The 15,347-nt window shown below is 42.0% G+C and overlaps 1 protein-coding gene across 1 annotated transcript; it reads left to right on the forward strand.

The window, feature by feature from the left end:
- Positions 1-1,493: 1,493 nt before the first annotated feature.
- LOC112214940 (protein Wnt-7b-like) lies at positions 1,494-12,042 on the forward strand. The gene is made up of 4 exons (XM_024373973.1): positions 1,494-1,846; positions 3,088-3,314; positions 7,790-8,061; positions 11,521-12,042. Exons 1-4 carry the CDS (start codon positions 1,764-1,766, stop codon positions 11,998-12,000), a joined length of 1,062 nt encoding a protein of 353 aa, XP_024229741.1. The 5' UTR covers positions 1,494-1,763; the 3' UTR covers positions 12,001-12,042.
- The last annotated feature ends 3,305 nt before the right edge of the window (positions 12,043-15,347 follow it).

Below are 15,347 nucleotides of genomic sequence, written 5' to 3' on the forward strand. Positions count from 1 at the left end.
CTTTGTGGTCACAGATCTGTAGCGTTATATCAGTCGTGACCAAGAGGTTGGCAAATAAGTTCAAGTATGAAGGGTGTAGTGCCGTGGTTCTCAACTCCGGTCCTCGAGTACCCCCAACACCACACATTTGTGTTGTAGCCACAGACAAAATCACCTGATTCAACTCATTGAGAGCTTGATAATAAGTTGACAAGTTGAATCAGGTGTGCGTGCTGTTGGGGTACTGGAGGAGTGGGGAAACACTTGTGTAGCGGGTTGCCTTGCCTGCCTCTTAAAAAGGGTGAGTCTGTCACAGTCTCAGCATGGCGTGGTTTTTCTGATATGAATAAAGAATGCGGGATTTTATTTTGATTAAAACAAAGCGTGCCTTTCATACTTGTTTGACTGCTCAGTGGTCAGCTGGTCCGGTTTGTGCTAGCAGAGCAAGATGAAGAGCACAACAGTCAGAATGTCTTCAACACTTCACTAACATGACAAGACATCTCCGAAAAGGAGAGAGAAGAGAGAGACGGCATGGGCTTTGCCCTCAGCCATCATCCCATGAGAGAAGTATCCTTGTAAAACGGTCCATGCTTTAAAGGTTGTTTGAAACTAAACAGCACCATCCCCACCCATTGAGAGCTTTTACTCAAACTAAGTTTCTAGGCAAACAAGCTGTTATTTGCATGGAACATCTTTTAAAGGGGAGACTGCAAATATGTCTGTCTTTGTTTCTCATTCTCATCTGATATTTTAGAGAGCTTTTGGTGGTTTTATTTGCATTTCTTGGAAGTTTAACTCGTGGCAACAACATGGGCCTGTTTGAGAAGAATCACTCAGCTTAGATACATTTGTCTTCATGAACTAGTAAATGATTCCTGACAAGATTAATACTAAGGAAAATAAATAATAGCTTCTTTCTGCAGTTTGTGTTCAAGATCACAACTATTTGACCTCCTTGAAGTTGACAGTGATGGCACTGCATTCTAACTTTCAACCACATGAGGGTATCCTCGAGATCTAAATACCATTGAGAGAGCAAGATAATTCATTGTATCCTCAAAGTAGCCTACATTCTTTCTATAATTGTTATTTAGGGGTTGAGTTGTTATATTGTGTCATCCCATGTGTGTCCTACGTGTTTCTACACCAACCAATGTTATGCTGTCTCTTATCGGTTGAAATGAACTGGACACCTGTCCTGCATGCCTGCACAATCAATTGGTGGTTTTACACGTGTGAAATTCAATGAGACCTGTTGAAGACGGAATGTCCAGAAATATTAGCCTACCTAACACCATAATAACAACAATATACATTCATAAAGCACATAGCATTTGAGACAGTATTGGTCACATGGATTAATTGATTGAAAAAAATATATAGTTGGGAGCTAAATAGGGAAGTCTCGTTTGGTTTTAACAGGGGGGTGGGCGTCTGTCTCCCTCTGCCAATGATAAAACAGCGGCACATACCTGCTGTCCCGGAATCTAAAATCCACCCCATCAGTCTAGGAGGACAACCACATTAACACCACTGCCGTCAAGTGATGACCCGTCCAGTCTCCTCATCCGAAGCCAACGCTACTACCGGGGGCTTGGAGCTGCATAGCACCAACGCTCCGCGGACTGACCCCAAGAACTAGACGCGATTAACCCAAAGAAGCGAACAGAGATTTGTTTGATTCGAACTCCCAGGACTACTTATCTTCTAAAGGAATGATTTAACTAATTTCATTTTCCCCCTCACTCAAGCAAGCAGCGGCCGTTGTGTTCAATTACACCATGCTCATTGTCTCGTCCCGCATTGCGCTGCTGTCCGTCTACTATCCCCAGATCTTCCTCATCCTCACCAGCGGTAGCTACCTGTAGGTTGGCACGTGCTTTTTACCCTTCTCTTCAACAGGTGCTTGTACAGCCATGTGATGGTGTGCATTTGTAAGATCTCTCTCTCGCTTATGCACTCATTTATTTAATTTGTTGATTGGGACATTTACGCACGTGGAAATTATAGAGCATATGTGGTTTATAATTTCACTATAAAATGAACAACTGAAATCAACTTTTGGAACTTATATAATAGCCTATTGTAAAATACTGGGATTGATATTGGCCTTTACATGAAATTGTTGGTGTCAAACAATATCTGTTTGGTTTTGTGACTGAAAGTAGAATATTAATAACAAAACCTATAAGAAAACCTCTTAACAAGAATAAAACTGTTTAACGAATATTTAACATGTCTGAAGAGCTTCATTTAAACTTTGCTGACAAAATGTATTTTCCAACTAGCTTAAAAGTCTTAGTCAATGGAGAGGTCCACAATAACAGCTGCTACAACTTCACAAACTGACAAATGACATTAAATAAATATTTTGATGGACTTATAAATGACTTATGTGGTATTCACAGTGTTCAATAAGTAAATTGACGAGATTACCTGATCAGTAGGATTCAAACATTGCAACATGACCATGTTCTTTACACACTATATTTGTAAAGCAACATATGGGAAAGAGCAACATGTCGCTGGATGACATCCTGTGTTCTGTAGACATAAAAGTGTACAAGTTATTTCTTATTACATTAAAAGACCCGGGCCCTCACAGAACATATGATTAGTGCAGATATTTCTCATACTTGCACAGACAGACCTGACCAATACCTAAAACAGCCCTAGTTGAGGTTCAAATGTGGGCTGAAACGACTATTAGCCAGAGTTAGTTTGTTGTCTGTTCTTCATTGGCTAACCATTGTTTGCTTTTGTGCATTTTAAAACCTGATTCAATGACTTGAGGTAAATCTTACACACATTGGACCTTTAAAATGTATGAGGGTCAAGTTTCTTGGCTCAGATCTATAAGGTCACAAACAATCTCAGTGACCTGTGAGCTTGTCTTGAACCAGCCATGTGTTTTAAATCAGCTGTGTGTATTAGGATTGTCTATATTGTTAGCCAAACCAAAACCTGACTGATGTGAGGGAACACTGTAGCTCATGGGGGGACCTATAGAATCTGTAGCTACAATACTACAGTCCGTGCCACGCCAACTCTGCCCCGCCGACTCTATGCCTTGATGTTTAGCCATCTCCCTCTTCCCCCCCATAGGGCATTGTCCTCGGTGGTAGCGTTGGGTGCTAACATCATTTGCAACAAGATCCCTGGACTGGCCCCAAGGCAGCGTACCCTCTGCCAGAGCCGCCCGGACGCCATCATCGTCATCGGCGAGGGTGCACAGCTGGGCATCAATGAATGCCAGTACCAGTTCCGCTATGGCCGCTGGAACTGCTCCGCCCTGGGCGAGAGGACCGTATTTGGACAAGAGCTGAGAGTAGGTCAGTCTACCTGCTGCAATGAGTCTAGTCAAACGCACATCACTTGTTACGGGGACAGTTTCCCGGATGCAGATTTTTTTAATTTTTTTTATTTCACCTTTATTTAACCAGGTAGGCTAGTTGAGAACAAGTTCTCATTTGCAACTGCGACCTGGCCAAGATAAAGCATAGCAGTGTGAACAGACAACACAGAGTTACACATGGAGTAAACAATAAACAAGTCAATAATACAGTAGAAAAAAGGAGAGTCTATATACATTGTGTGCAAAAGGCATGAGGAGGTAGGCGAATAATTACAATTTTGCAGATTAACACTGGAGTGATAAATGATCAGATGGCCATGTACAGGTAGAGATATTGGTGTGCAAAAGAGCATAAAATAAAATAAATAAAAACAGTATGGGGATGAGGTAGGTAAAAATGGGTGGGCTATTTACCGATAGACTATGTACAGCGGCAGCGATCAGTTAGCTGCTCAGATAGCAGATGTTTGAAGTTGGTGAGGGAGATAAAAGTCTCCAACTTCAGTGATTTTTGAAATTCGTTCCAGTCACAGGCAGCAGAGAATTGGAACGAAAGGCGGCCAAATGAGGTGTTGGCTTTAGGGATGATCAGTGAGTTACACCTGCTGGAGCGCGTGTTACGGGTGGGTGTTGCCATCTAAAAACTATTTTTGATGGAGATTGCCCATTGAACTTGCTTTTTAGTCCAGGACTTAGGCTTAATCTGTGTCTGGGAAATCACCCTGGGGCTCCCGAGTGGTGCAGCGGTCTAAGGCACTGCATCTGTTGTATCACAACCGGCCATGATTGGGAGTCCCATAGGGCGGCGCACAATTGGCCCAGCTTCATCCGGGTTAGGGTTTGGCCAAGGTAGGCCGGTTCAACCGACTTCCCTAGTTAAATAAAGGTTAAATAGATGAAGTAGGACCCGCAATGGGGTGGGTCCTACTTCATCTCTACATTCTCTACAGTGTGGCTGCTCCACACTGAGAAGAATATAATGGTTTATGATGATGATGTTGTGATTGTATCAGAATGCCCACCAGACCAAGCATTGGCTAGAAATAGTGGAAAGCTAAGCATCTGATTGTGCCTCGGGGGCAGAGTGAGAAGTCACTGGCTTTTCCTGTGCCCTGATGAAAACGTATAGGTCTACTGTCAGTGACTAGTGCCTAACTCACAGTCCAACCAACGCTTTCCAAGGTGCATGACACAGATAAGCTGAATATATAACAAATATGATCAGCCACTCTTACAGGAAAATTAACGTCAGTTTGGTTGTTGTAGTGCTACTCCTGCAATAGAAGCAACGATGGGAGGTTCACAAACTCGTATAGTGAAGAGTGAAGCTTTACATTTTTAAAAATTTATTTTACCTTTATTTAACTAGTCAAGTCAGTTAAGAACACATTCTTATTTTCAATGACGTACTAGGAACAGTGGGTTAACTGCCTGTTCAGGGGTAGAACGACAGATTTGTACCTTGTCAGCTCAGGGATTTGAACTTGCAACATTCCGGTTACTAGTCCAACGCTCTAACCACTAGGCTACCCTGCCCTGAAACTACTTCAGTGAAATCTTCCAGTGAGAGTACTATTCTTTCACCATCAACCTTCTTCAATAACCACAGTGAATACCGTACTTTGACTCCTTAATATTAGTAATACGGGAACAATTGAAACTTGAAGCCGTGTTGCTAGTGTTCTGAAGGGGTTTCAATCCTACAACAGTCTGTCCTACATGTGACCTCGTTATGTAGAAGTCTGTCCTGCCTCTGGGCTTTTTTACATTCATTCTTACAACACTGACTGTCTTAAATACAGTAGGTCTGTATTAATTATTGTGTGAAAATTTGGGTGTGGCTGAGGTGCACCCGAGAACAACTCGGAACCAGATTGCATAGCGGAGATGGTAAGGTGGGATTCAAAATGGTCGATGATCTGTTTGTTCACTTAGCTTTCGAAGACTTTAGAAAGGCAGTGCAGGATGGATATAGGGCTGTAACAGTTTGGGGTCTAAAGTGTCTCCCCCATTTAGGAAGCGAGGGTCCAGCTGATTTTTAGGGATCCAGATTTGCAGCTCTTTCAGAACATCAGCTGTTTGGATTTGGGTAAAGGAGAAGCGAGGGGGGGGCTTGGTGCAGAGCTGTTGGCTCTGCATGGCCAGCCGGTTGTCAAGAAGTTCCTCTTCAATCACTTAATTTGATTGACCTGCAAGGACAGAGAACATATAACTATTGAGTGAGACCAGGTTTCTGTCTTGACCACTAATCAAAGTCAGCTACAGCAGTTAGAATACCAACAACAATGGAACCAAGCATGCATTACTCTATAATGAAAACAAATGTATACGCTGGGGATGACGTTTGGCAGCTCGAGGAAAACATTCACTATTCTACATTTACTGAAAGGTCTGGTTCTCTGGTTCGGACTCATGAGAGAATACTTCTGAGTTAGTTTAAAGTTATGGATCAGGGAGCCACAGAGCTAATGGGATCTATGAGTGAGTTTGTCAGGTTGGAGAGAAGCCACCCCATTGCCTTCCACTAGACGCCATGCATTAATACTGAGGTTGTTGAGGAGAATGGAAGCCAACATAGTATCTTGATTGAGGCAGGAAATATCCTATTACAAGGACAACGCAATAGTAATGTTATATACAGTAATTCATTTCCTTTCCATGAGGTAAATGTTAATGTGTTTGTTCTGAAATGGAAAGCTTGACAGATTGATCAATGGTATACCAGATGTGAGAATGTATCATGTGGTTGTGGGTCTACAACTCATAAGTTACCACCACCAGCTACAAAAACAATGAGTAATGTTCACTTAAGATTTATCTAGCATCTTTAAGTGGATTTGTGTGTTTATTAACTTCTTATAAATCATTTACAAGACGTGATGCTACATCCATAAACAACTTGTCTAGAGTGAAGGTAGTGAGCTCAATAACACTATATTGTGAGCTATAGAATGACATGTGTTGGCTGAAACAGAAACCAACTGGCACACATTAAGTGCACTTATAGATAGGATAATCTACGCTGAATAAAAACAGAAACGTAACATGTAAATTGTTGGTCCCATGAGCTGAAATAAAAGATCCCAGAATTTTTCCACACGCTAAAAATATTATTTCTCTGAAATGTTGTGCACACATTTGTTTACATCCCTGATAGTGAGCATTTCTCTTTTGCCAAGATAATCCATCCACCTGACATGTGTGGCATATCAAGCTGATTAAATAACATGATCATTACACAGGTGCAACTTTTGCTGGGGACAATAAAAGGCCACTCTAAAATGTGCAGTTTTGTCAGTCAGCACAATGACACAGATGGCTCCAGTTTAGAGGGAGCGTGCAATTGGTATGCTGACTGCAGGAATGTCCACCAGAGCTATTGCCAGAGAATCTAATGTTAATTTCTCTACCATGAGCCACCTCCAATGCAATTTTAGAGAATTTGGTATGGGCAGGCATGAGCTACAGACAACGAACACAATTGTATTTTACTGATGGTCATTTCAATGCACAGAGATACCGTGACGAGATCCATGCCATTCATCCGCCGCCATCACCTCATGTTTCAGCATGATAATGCACGGCCCCATGTCGCAAGATCTGTACACAATTCTTGGAAGCTGATAATGCCCCAGTTCTTCCATGGACTGCATACTAACCAGACATGTCACCCGTTGAGCATGTTTGGGATGCTCTTGCTCAACGTGTACGACAGCGTGTTCCAGTTCCCGGCAATATCCAACAACTTTGCACAGCCATTGAAGAGGAGTGGGAAAACATTCCACAGGCCACAATCAACAGCCTAATCAACTCTATGCGAAGGAAATATGTTGCGTTGGTGGCCACACCAGATACTGACTGGTATTCTGATCCACGCCCCTACCTTTTTTTAAGGTATCTGTGACCAACAGACACATCTGTATTCCCAGTCATTTGAAATACATAGATTAGGGCCTACTGAATTTATTTCAATTGACTGATTTCCTTATATGAACTTCAACTCTAATTGTTGCATTTATATTTTTGTTCAGTATATATACTCTATAATACTGTAGTACATACAGTAGTTTTTACTGTATCTGCTGTACAGACACAGATACATTAAGGCTCCTCTGGTAACCAGCAACTTTGGTTTTATCAGTGGAGTCTTACCAGCCCGCCTGTTAAAAATTAGGGCCGGGTAAGAGTCCAGTAGACAGAGACTATCAAATAAGGAACGGTAGGTATTTATTAGCCTGTTATAGCTTAATTACATTACACTAGTATAAGGCCGAACTGCAGTCAGGTCACCCAGTAATGTAAATTGTGTTGTAGTGGGCCACAAGCCTTTCATTAGGCCACAACATAAAATACTGTACTATACTGTAACAAACTCATACTATGTACTGTAATGCACTACAACTTACCTAGGACTAGTGCAAGGTAACTCTTAGCCCCTCTCTCTCTCTCCAGGTAGCCGAGAGGCGGCTTTCACCTATGCCATCACTGCGGCTGGCGTGGCACATTCGGTGACAACAGCGTGTAGTCAGGGCAACCTGAGCCAGTGTGGCTGCGACTGGGAGAAGCAGGGCTACCAAGACCAGGAGGAGGGCTGGAAGTGGGGAGGCTGCTCGGCCAACATCAAGTACGGCGTGGAGTTCTCCATACGCTTCGTAGATGCCCGAGAGATCAAGAAGAACGCCCGACGTCTGATGAACCTGCATAATAATGAGGCAGGACGAAAGGTAAAGTGACTGACACTGCTTGTCTTGTTGTCTGGGGTTTTAACACACCTAACAAAAATGTAGTTGTTTCTGTAGAGATCTAGAATAGAAGACAATAGAATATAATAAACTCCATCAGAAAAGTATACTGAACAAAAATATAAATGTTTCATGAGCTGAAATAAACGATCTCAGAAATGTTCAATACACACAAAGTGTAATTCTCTCAAATTTTGTGCACAGATTTGTTCACAACCCTGTCAGTGAGCATTTCTCAGTTGCCAAGATAATCCAGCCACCTGACAGGTATGGCATATTAAGAAGCTGATTAAACAGCATGATCATTACACAGGTGAACCTTGTGCTGGAGACAATAAAAGGCCACTCTAAAATGTACAGTTTTGTCACACAACACAATGCCACAGTTTTGAAGGAGGGTGCAATTGGCATGCTCGCTGCAGGAATTTCCACCAGAGCTGTTGCCAGTCATTTTAATTTCTCTACCATAAGCTGCCTCCTATGTCGTTTTAGAATTTAGAATTTGGCAGTACGTCCAACCACGCCAGCCGAGGACCTACACATCCAGCTTCTTCACCTGCGGGATCATCTGAGACCATCCAACTGGACAGCTCTGTTAAAACTGTGGGTTTGACAACCAAAGAATTTCTGCACAAACTGTCAGAAACCGTCTCAGGGAAGCTCATCTGTGTGCTCGTCATCCTCACCACGGTCATGACCTGACTGCAGCTCGGCATCATAACCAACTTCAGTGGGCAAATGCTCACCTCCGATGGCCACTGGCACGCTAGAGAAGAGTGCTCTTCACGGATGAATCTTGTTTGTTTTCTCTTGATTGATGTTTGACAGCATGTTCCAGTTCCCAGCTATATCCAGCAACTTCGCAGAGCCATTAACCTCTCTAGGGTACGTGGGACGGTAGCGTCCCACCTGGCCAACATCCGGTAAAATTGCAGAGCGCAAAATTAAAAAATAATCAATTCAAATATTTAACATTCTTTAAAATATGTGTTGAAAATGTGTGTCAAAATAAAGGTTAACTTCTTGTTAATCCAGCCGCTGTGTCAGATTTCAAAAAGGCTTTACGGCGAAAACAAACCATGCGATAATCTGAGTACAGTGCCCCACATACAAAACTATGAAAAATATATTTCAACCAGGCACAAAAGTCAGAAATAGTGATATAATTAATGCCTTACCTTTGAAGTTCTTCTTCTGTTGACACTCCAAAATGTCCCGGAATCATCACAAATTGGCCTTTTGTTCGATAATGTCCTTCTTTATGTCCCAAAAATGTACATTTATTTGGCGCGTTTGATTCAGAAATACACCGGTTTCAACTCGCCCAACATGTCTACAAAGTATCTAATAAGTTACCTGTAAACCTGGTCCCAAACATTTCAAACAACGTTGCTAATCCGGTACCGTAAAACGTAAATAATTAATAACATTTAAGACGGAGCTCCTTGTCACGCGAGTCCACCTGGAGTGACACTTACAATGAATATCACTACTTCTTCATTTCTCAAAAGAAAAACATCGAACAATTTCTAAAGACTGTTGACATCTAGTGGAAGCCATAGGAACTGCAACCAGGTTCCTAATAAAAAGGTCATCCCATGGAAAATCCTTTGACCTCAATTTTTTTCCCCTTGGATGGCTTGTCCTCGGGGTTTTGCCTGCCAAATCAGTTCTGTTATACTCACAGACATTATTTTAACAGTTTTAGAAACATTAGTGTTTTCTATCCAAATCTACCAATTATATGCATATCCTAGCTTCTGGGCCTGAGTAACAGGCAGTTTACTTTGGGCATGCATTTCATCCGGATGTCAAAATACTGCCCCCTACCCAAGAGAGGTTAAAGAGTGGGACAACAATCTACACGACACAATCAACAGCCTGATCAACTCAATGCGAAGGAGATGTCACGCCAGATACTGACTGGTTTTCTGATCCACACCCCTACCTTTTTTACGGAGGTATCTGTGACCAACAGATGCATATCTGTATTCCCAGTCATGTTAAATCTATAGATTAGGGCCTAATCTATTTATTTCAATTGACTGATTTCTTTAAATGAACTTAACTCAGTAAAATCTTTGAAATTGTTGCTTTCTGCATTTATATATTTTTCAGTATAAATATAAGTTCAGCGGAGACAGCATCGCTGTGCTAAATTATGCTGTACTAGTTTAAAACAGAGGGTTTCAGAATGTGTGTGTGTGAGCCATGCGTGTCATGTGTCGGTGTGTGCGTGAGCATGCCCGTGTGTGTGTGAGTGGAGGGAATGCAAGGCCAGGCAAACCGGCTGCCAAATGGAGGCCTGCCATAACCCTGCAGTCCCATTCATTGAATTACAGAGCATTAAGTCAGGATACAGGATATTATTGCAAAGTCTCTCTCTCTTCCTCTCTCAGTGGCAGCTCACAAAACCATGCTGCTGCACCACTGCACACACTGAACAAACCTAATCAAGCGCCAATTCCCCTAACTTGATAGCAGGGCAGATCAAGAGCAACAGGCTTGATACACTGATACACTCGTACATGATAGGCAAGTAGGCTGCAGTACTGGCCACCCAGTTAGAAGTTTTACTTTAATTCCTATAGACAATGTATCTAAGCAACACTGATAGATATTGCTTTGTGTTAGAAGTTGCTATCATTTTTGGGTGAACATTGGGCTACATAAACATTTCCGATTTGGTCAAAACTATATAACTCAACCCTAAATGGTAAACTGTCATCTGTCAAATGTGTCCGCTGAATATATCTGTGAGGCATCAAAACTTAAATTGCACATGAAACGTCAGTACAACGTTATACATGTTCTGGTTACATGAGAGTTCTGGTTGTTCATTCTGTCTATTGTGGTCTTTAGGAAGACCAAGTTAGTAAGAGAATAGAGGCTTGAACCTGGCATCACTGTCCAGTTGGGGGATTTGAAATATGTACTCCATATGGACTTTAGGTTATATTGCAGGGGATGCCCTTAGTCAATAGAATTGTAGTATTGTAGAATTGTTGAATGAATTGGAAAATACAATTTGTGGATATGTGGGCTGGCCTAAACCTTTTCTTGCAAATCTCCAATTCACATCACTGTGAATTAAGTAGTTAAGATGTAACACTTAAGAGTGTGCTTTTGAACTCTAACAATGGCAGCATATGACTAACTAGCCTGATCTACCATCCTGACCACTGGGCTCGGTTTGTTTCACTTCACGTAATCACCTAATTTGTGTAGAGAAACAGAATGTAAGCTTGTGAGATCAGGATGGTTGAACTAGTTAGTAACCATCAATGACAACTAATGACTCTCAAACACTTTAAGCTACCTACACACAACTATTCAACATTTGGGACATGCCAACTCTTTCTCAAGGATTGTATCTAGCCCTCAGGTCATGTCAAACTTTTCCAAACCCTGTATCCAACCCTCTTCTCTCCTCTCCCTCAGATCCTGGAGCAGCATATGAAGCTGGAGTGTAAGTGTCACGGCGTGTCGGGCTCCTGCACAACCAAGACCTGCTGGACCACCCTACCCAAGTTCCGGGAGATCGGCTACGTCCTGAAAGAGCGCTATGGCGAGGCGGTCCAAGTCGAACCGGTCCAGGCCTCGCGTCTCCGTCAACCCTCCTTCCTGCATCTGAAGGAGTCACGGGGGTACCAGAAACCCACGGACACAGATTTGGTCTACCTGGAGAGGTCTCCTAACTACTGCGAGGAGGACACGGCGACAGGGAGCACAGGGACGCGGGGGAGGCTGTGTAACCACACGTCACCCCATACCGACGGCTGCAATCTGATGTGTTGTGGTAGAGGCCACAACACCCACCAGTACACCCGCGTGTGGCAGTGCAACTGCAAGTTCCAGTGGTGCTGTTTTGTGAAGTGTAACATGTGCAGTGCGAGGTCTGAGGTGTTCACCTGCAAATGATGGATGGATGGATGGATGGATGGAGGAGGGGGACGGAGAGAGCTGGGAAAAGGGACAAGGGACAGGGCAAGGCCATGAGAGAGGATACAAGGAAAGGAAAAAAGGATATTAGGACGTGGGGAAGAACTGTTCAGGATGTACTCTACAGTGGACTTGGAAATTGTTAGATTCTTCATGACTTCATTTTGCACATTGGACATCCTATTTCATTTGAAAAACAAAGATTAAATGAACTAAAATGACTTTGATAGAAAGTACTTTGAGAAGTAGGCTGCCTTGGTGGAAGAGTGTGGTAACATCTCACAGCAAGAACTGGCAAATCTGGTGCAGTCCATGAGGAGGAGATGCACTGCAGTACTTAATGCAGCTGGTGGCCACACCAGAAACTGACTGTTACTTTTGATTTTGACCCCCCACCCCCCTTTGTTCAGGGACACATTATTCAATTTCTGTTAGTCATGTCTGTGGAACTGGTTCAGTTTATGTCTTTTATTGAATCTTGCTATGTTCATACAAATATTTACATGTCAAGTTTGCTGAAAATAAACGCAGTTGACAGTGAGAGGACGTTTCTTTTTTTGCTGAGTTTAGTATGGATAGCAATGTTTAATATCATTTTTGGAGTGGTTGAAAAAGTACTCAATTCTCATACGAGTAAAAGTAAACATACCTTACCTTGAAAATGAAAGTCATCCAGTAAAATACTACTTCAGTGAAAGCCTAAAAGTATTTGGTTTTAAATAATGTATACTTGAGTAAATGTAGTTACAGATAGCCAGGGTCACACCCCAACACTCAGACATAATTTAAAAACAAAGCATCTGTGTTTAGTGATTCCGCCAGATCAGAGGCAGTAGGGATGACCGGGGATGTTCTCTTGATAAGTGTGCGAATTGGACCATTTTCTGTCCTGCTAAGTATTCAAAATCTAAAGAGTAATTTTGGGTGTCAGGGAAAATGTTTGGAGTAAAAAGTACATACTCTTTAGGAATGTAGTAGAGTAAAAGTAGTCAAAAATATAAATAGTTAAGTACAGATACACCCAAAAACGACTTAAGTTGTACTTTAAAGTACTTTACACCACAGATTTTTTTTGTCTTTGATTTACCAGAGCTAGTGTGGCATTAAGCCACTTAAGGACACTTTTTCTGCTATTTTAATTTTCTTAAATCTGTGCACTTCTATTGTCAGTAGCATGTGAAAGTAGTCATCTTATTATTTTGCACTCACCATCCCTCCTCAATTCATTGGACATGATTTGAACATGTTACTAGGTCAATTGGTGAGTGCTGCACTGAATCATATTGCCAGAGCCTAACAAAGCAACCCGTTCAAGCCCATACAAAGGAAAACATGTCCCTATTTCGGTCTCAATTCCAACATGGCTATGTCCACGTTACCTATTGTTATGTTGTGTTTTTATTAATTTTTATTTAACCAGGAAAAAACACATTGAAACCTAGGTGTAATTTCAGGGGGGGGGGGATATTATAAATTCACATTCTGAGATGATGTGGTGTAAGCGTTATGGAGCTCCATGGGCAATGTATTCGCAAACGATTACACTGCACATCCCCACCAATGCCAGAGATATGGAATTTCACTGTCGCTCTCCCCTTGCATTCACAACGTCTATACCAGCAGAGTTAAAGTCAACCTGTCCTGAGAATAAGTATTTTGCCTAACCATTATAATACAGATCTATAGAAAGAGGGCATGGGCCAGGGCGTCAATCTTCTATGTATTCAGCGATTGTTTTATTTAGGCTTTATATAGCTAAAAATATATATTTTTATATGCATTATGTATGGCACTTTGTTTTCATTCATTGTCATTGTTTTTAAAGATTTGAGAGCTACAAATGATTCTGAATTATTTGGTCTCTGATGTATTAAAGTTGCTGTAGTGTACATAGTCCATGTGTTCTGTAATTAGCCCAGATTGTTTTATTCTCGATATGAAGACCATAATTCTCTGTAGCTCCTGGTTTACCTGGTGAATTATCAGGCAATGCAGCAGCAAAATGTTAAGTATTAAGAAAATAAATGGATGTTAGAGATCGAGTGTTGGATTGGATGTCTGCTATATGTCTGATAAATGATTGCACAGCTTTTAGGCAATGCAGGATTGTGTGCACCACAGAAAAATTGACAATTAATTTTTCTAATAAAATCTGAGCATCTTTTAGTGATTTCTTGGGTTTCCTGTCCAGACTACTGTACCACTGTCTTTTGACACAAAAGCATACATCAATTTACATAATACTGGAACATTTGTCACAAGTTTTATTCAGCAGTTAAAGTTACAATCATCCGTTATATAGACCTTGAGTAGTACGGATATAATTCTGGAAGAATACCAGTACAGAAGGCACAGGAGGACAGAGTTATGGTTTGAGTGGTGAAACGCTGATCTAGATGACACCTTTCAGTCCTGCTGCTGTTGGACAGCTGTTTGCTCCTGACCCTGAAGTTGTTGACTAGACAGCTGTGACGGCCACCTCATTCAGCCAGCCTGACGCTCTCTCTGGGTTTTCCTGTGTTTGAAAAGCATTGCAGGCAGCCACTGGAGCAGAAGTAAAAGCCGTGTTTTGTCAGCCGTCTGAAATGCTGGGGACCGGAACCTCATAAGCTCCCCTCACTATACCCAGCGGATTGGGGAAAGTCAACCCGATTGTTTCAATACATGTTGTCATTAAAAAACAAGGGACAGAGTAAATAGGGTGGAGCAGCAAGTGGGCCGGGTGACTAAAGCAATGTATTGTTGAGGTGTCAGGACCAGTCAGCTTATTCAGTGTGTGTGTGTGTGTGTGTGTGTGTGTGGGGGGGGTGTCATTCTGCAAGCTAATACTTCTGGTGTGATTCACTCGCACTGCCACTCACACTACTTGGGTCTCTGTCCACAAACGCATATACTACCACTTACACAAGGGCTCACTGTCTACACACTGCCAATCACACTCTGTCTGCCCCATCTAGCTGGCTGCCAAAGACCCATACCAGTCAAAGTACACACACACACAGCAAACATAGCTGACACAGAACATAGATTAGGTTATTGAAATGCGTAAGGATGTTGACTGGTGTTGTTGGTTGGAATATGTATCTACATATTCAATCAAAGGTTTTTTTTAGTAAAGAAACATGCAGTACCAAGAAGTACAGGAATAGTCCTTTGTATCATTGATATTCTCACCAAAAGCCAACACAGGGTGGTAAAGCAGATATGGTGCAAAGCTGGTAGCAAGACAATCAAAATCCATTCCCTTCGCAACACCCTTAGAACGGAACCCTGTACAGTTTGGTTAGCACCAACAAATTGGTTTGAAATCATTTGTGTGAAAACCT

This window comes from Oncorhynchus tshawytscha, linkage group LG15 (genome assembly GCF_018296145.1).
Source record: "Oncorhynchus tshawytscha isolate Ot180627B linkage group LG15, Otsh_v2.0, whole genome shotgun sequence".
In the NCBI taxonomy this organism is placed as follows: Eukaryota; Metazoa; Chordata; class Actinopteri; order Salmoniformes; family Salmonidae; genus Oncorhynchus; species Oncorhynchus tshawytscha.

Excerpts from the sequence above, each read along its gene's own strand:
- LOC112214940 (XM_024373973.1), top strand. The coding sequence starts at position 1,764 with ATGCTCATTGTCTCGTCCCGCATTGCGCTGCTGTCCGTCTACTATCCC. Across the intron at positions 1,847-3,087 it reads CTCACCAGCGGTAGCTACCT|GGCATTGTCCTCGGTGGTAG; the intron begins GTAGGTTGGCAC and ends TCCCCCCCATAG. Across the intron at positions 8,062-11,520 it reads ATAATGAGGCAGGACGAAAG|ATCCTGGAGCAGCATATGAA; the intron begins GTAAAGTGACTG and ends CCTCTCCCTCAG.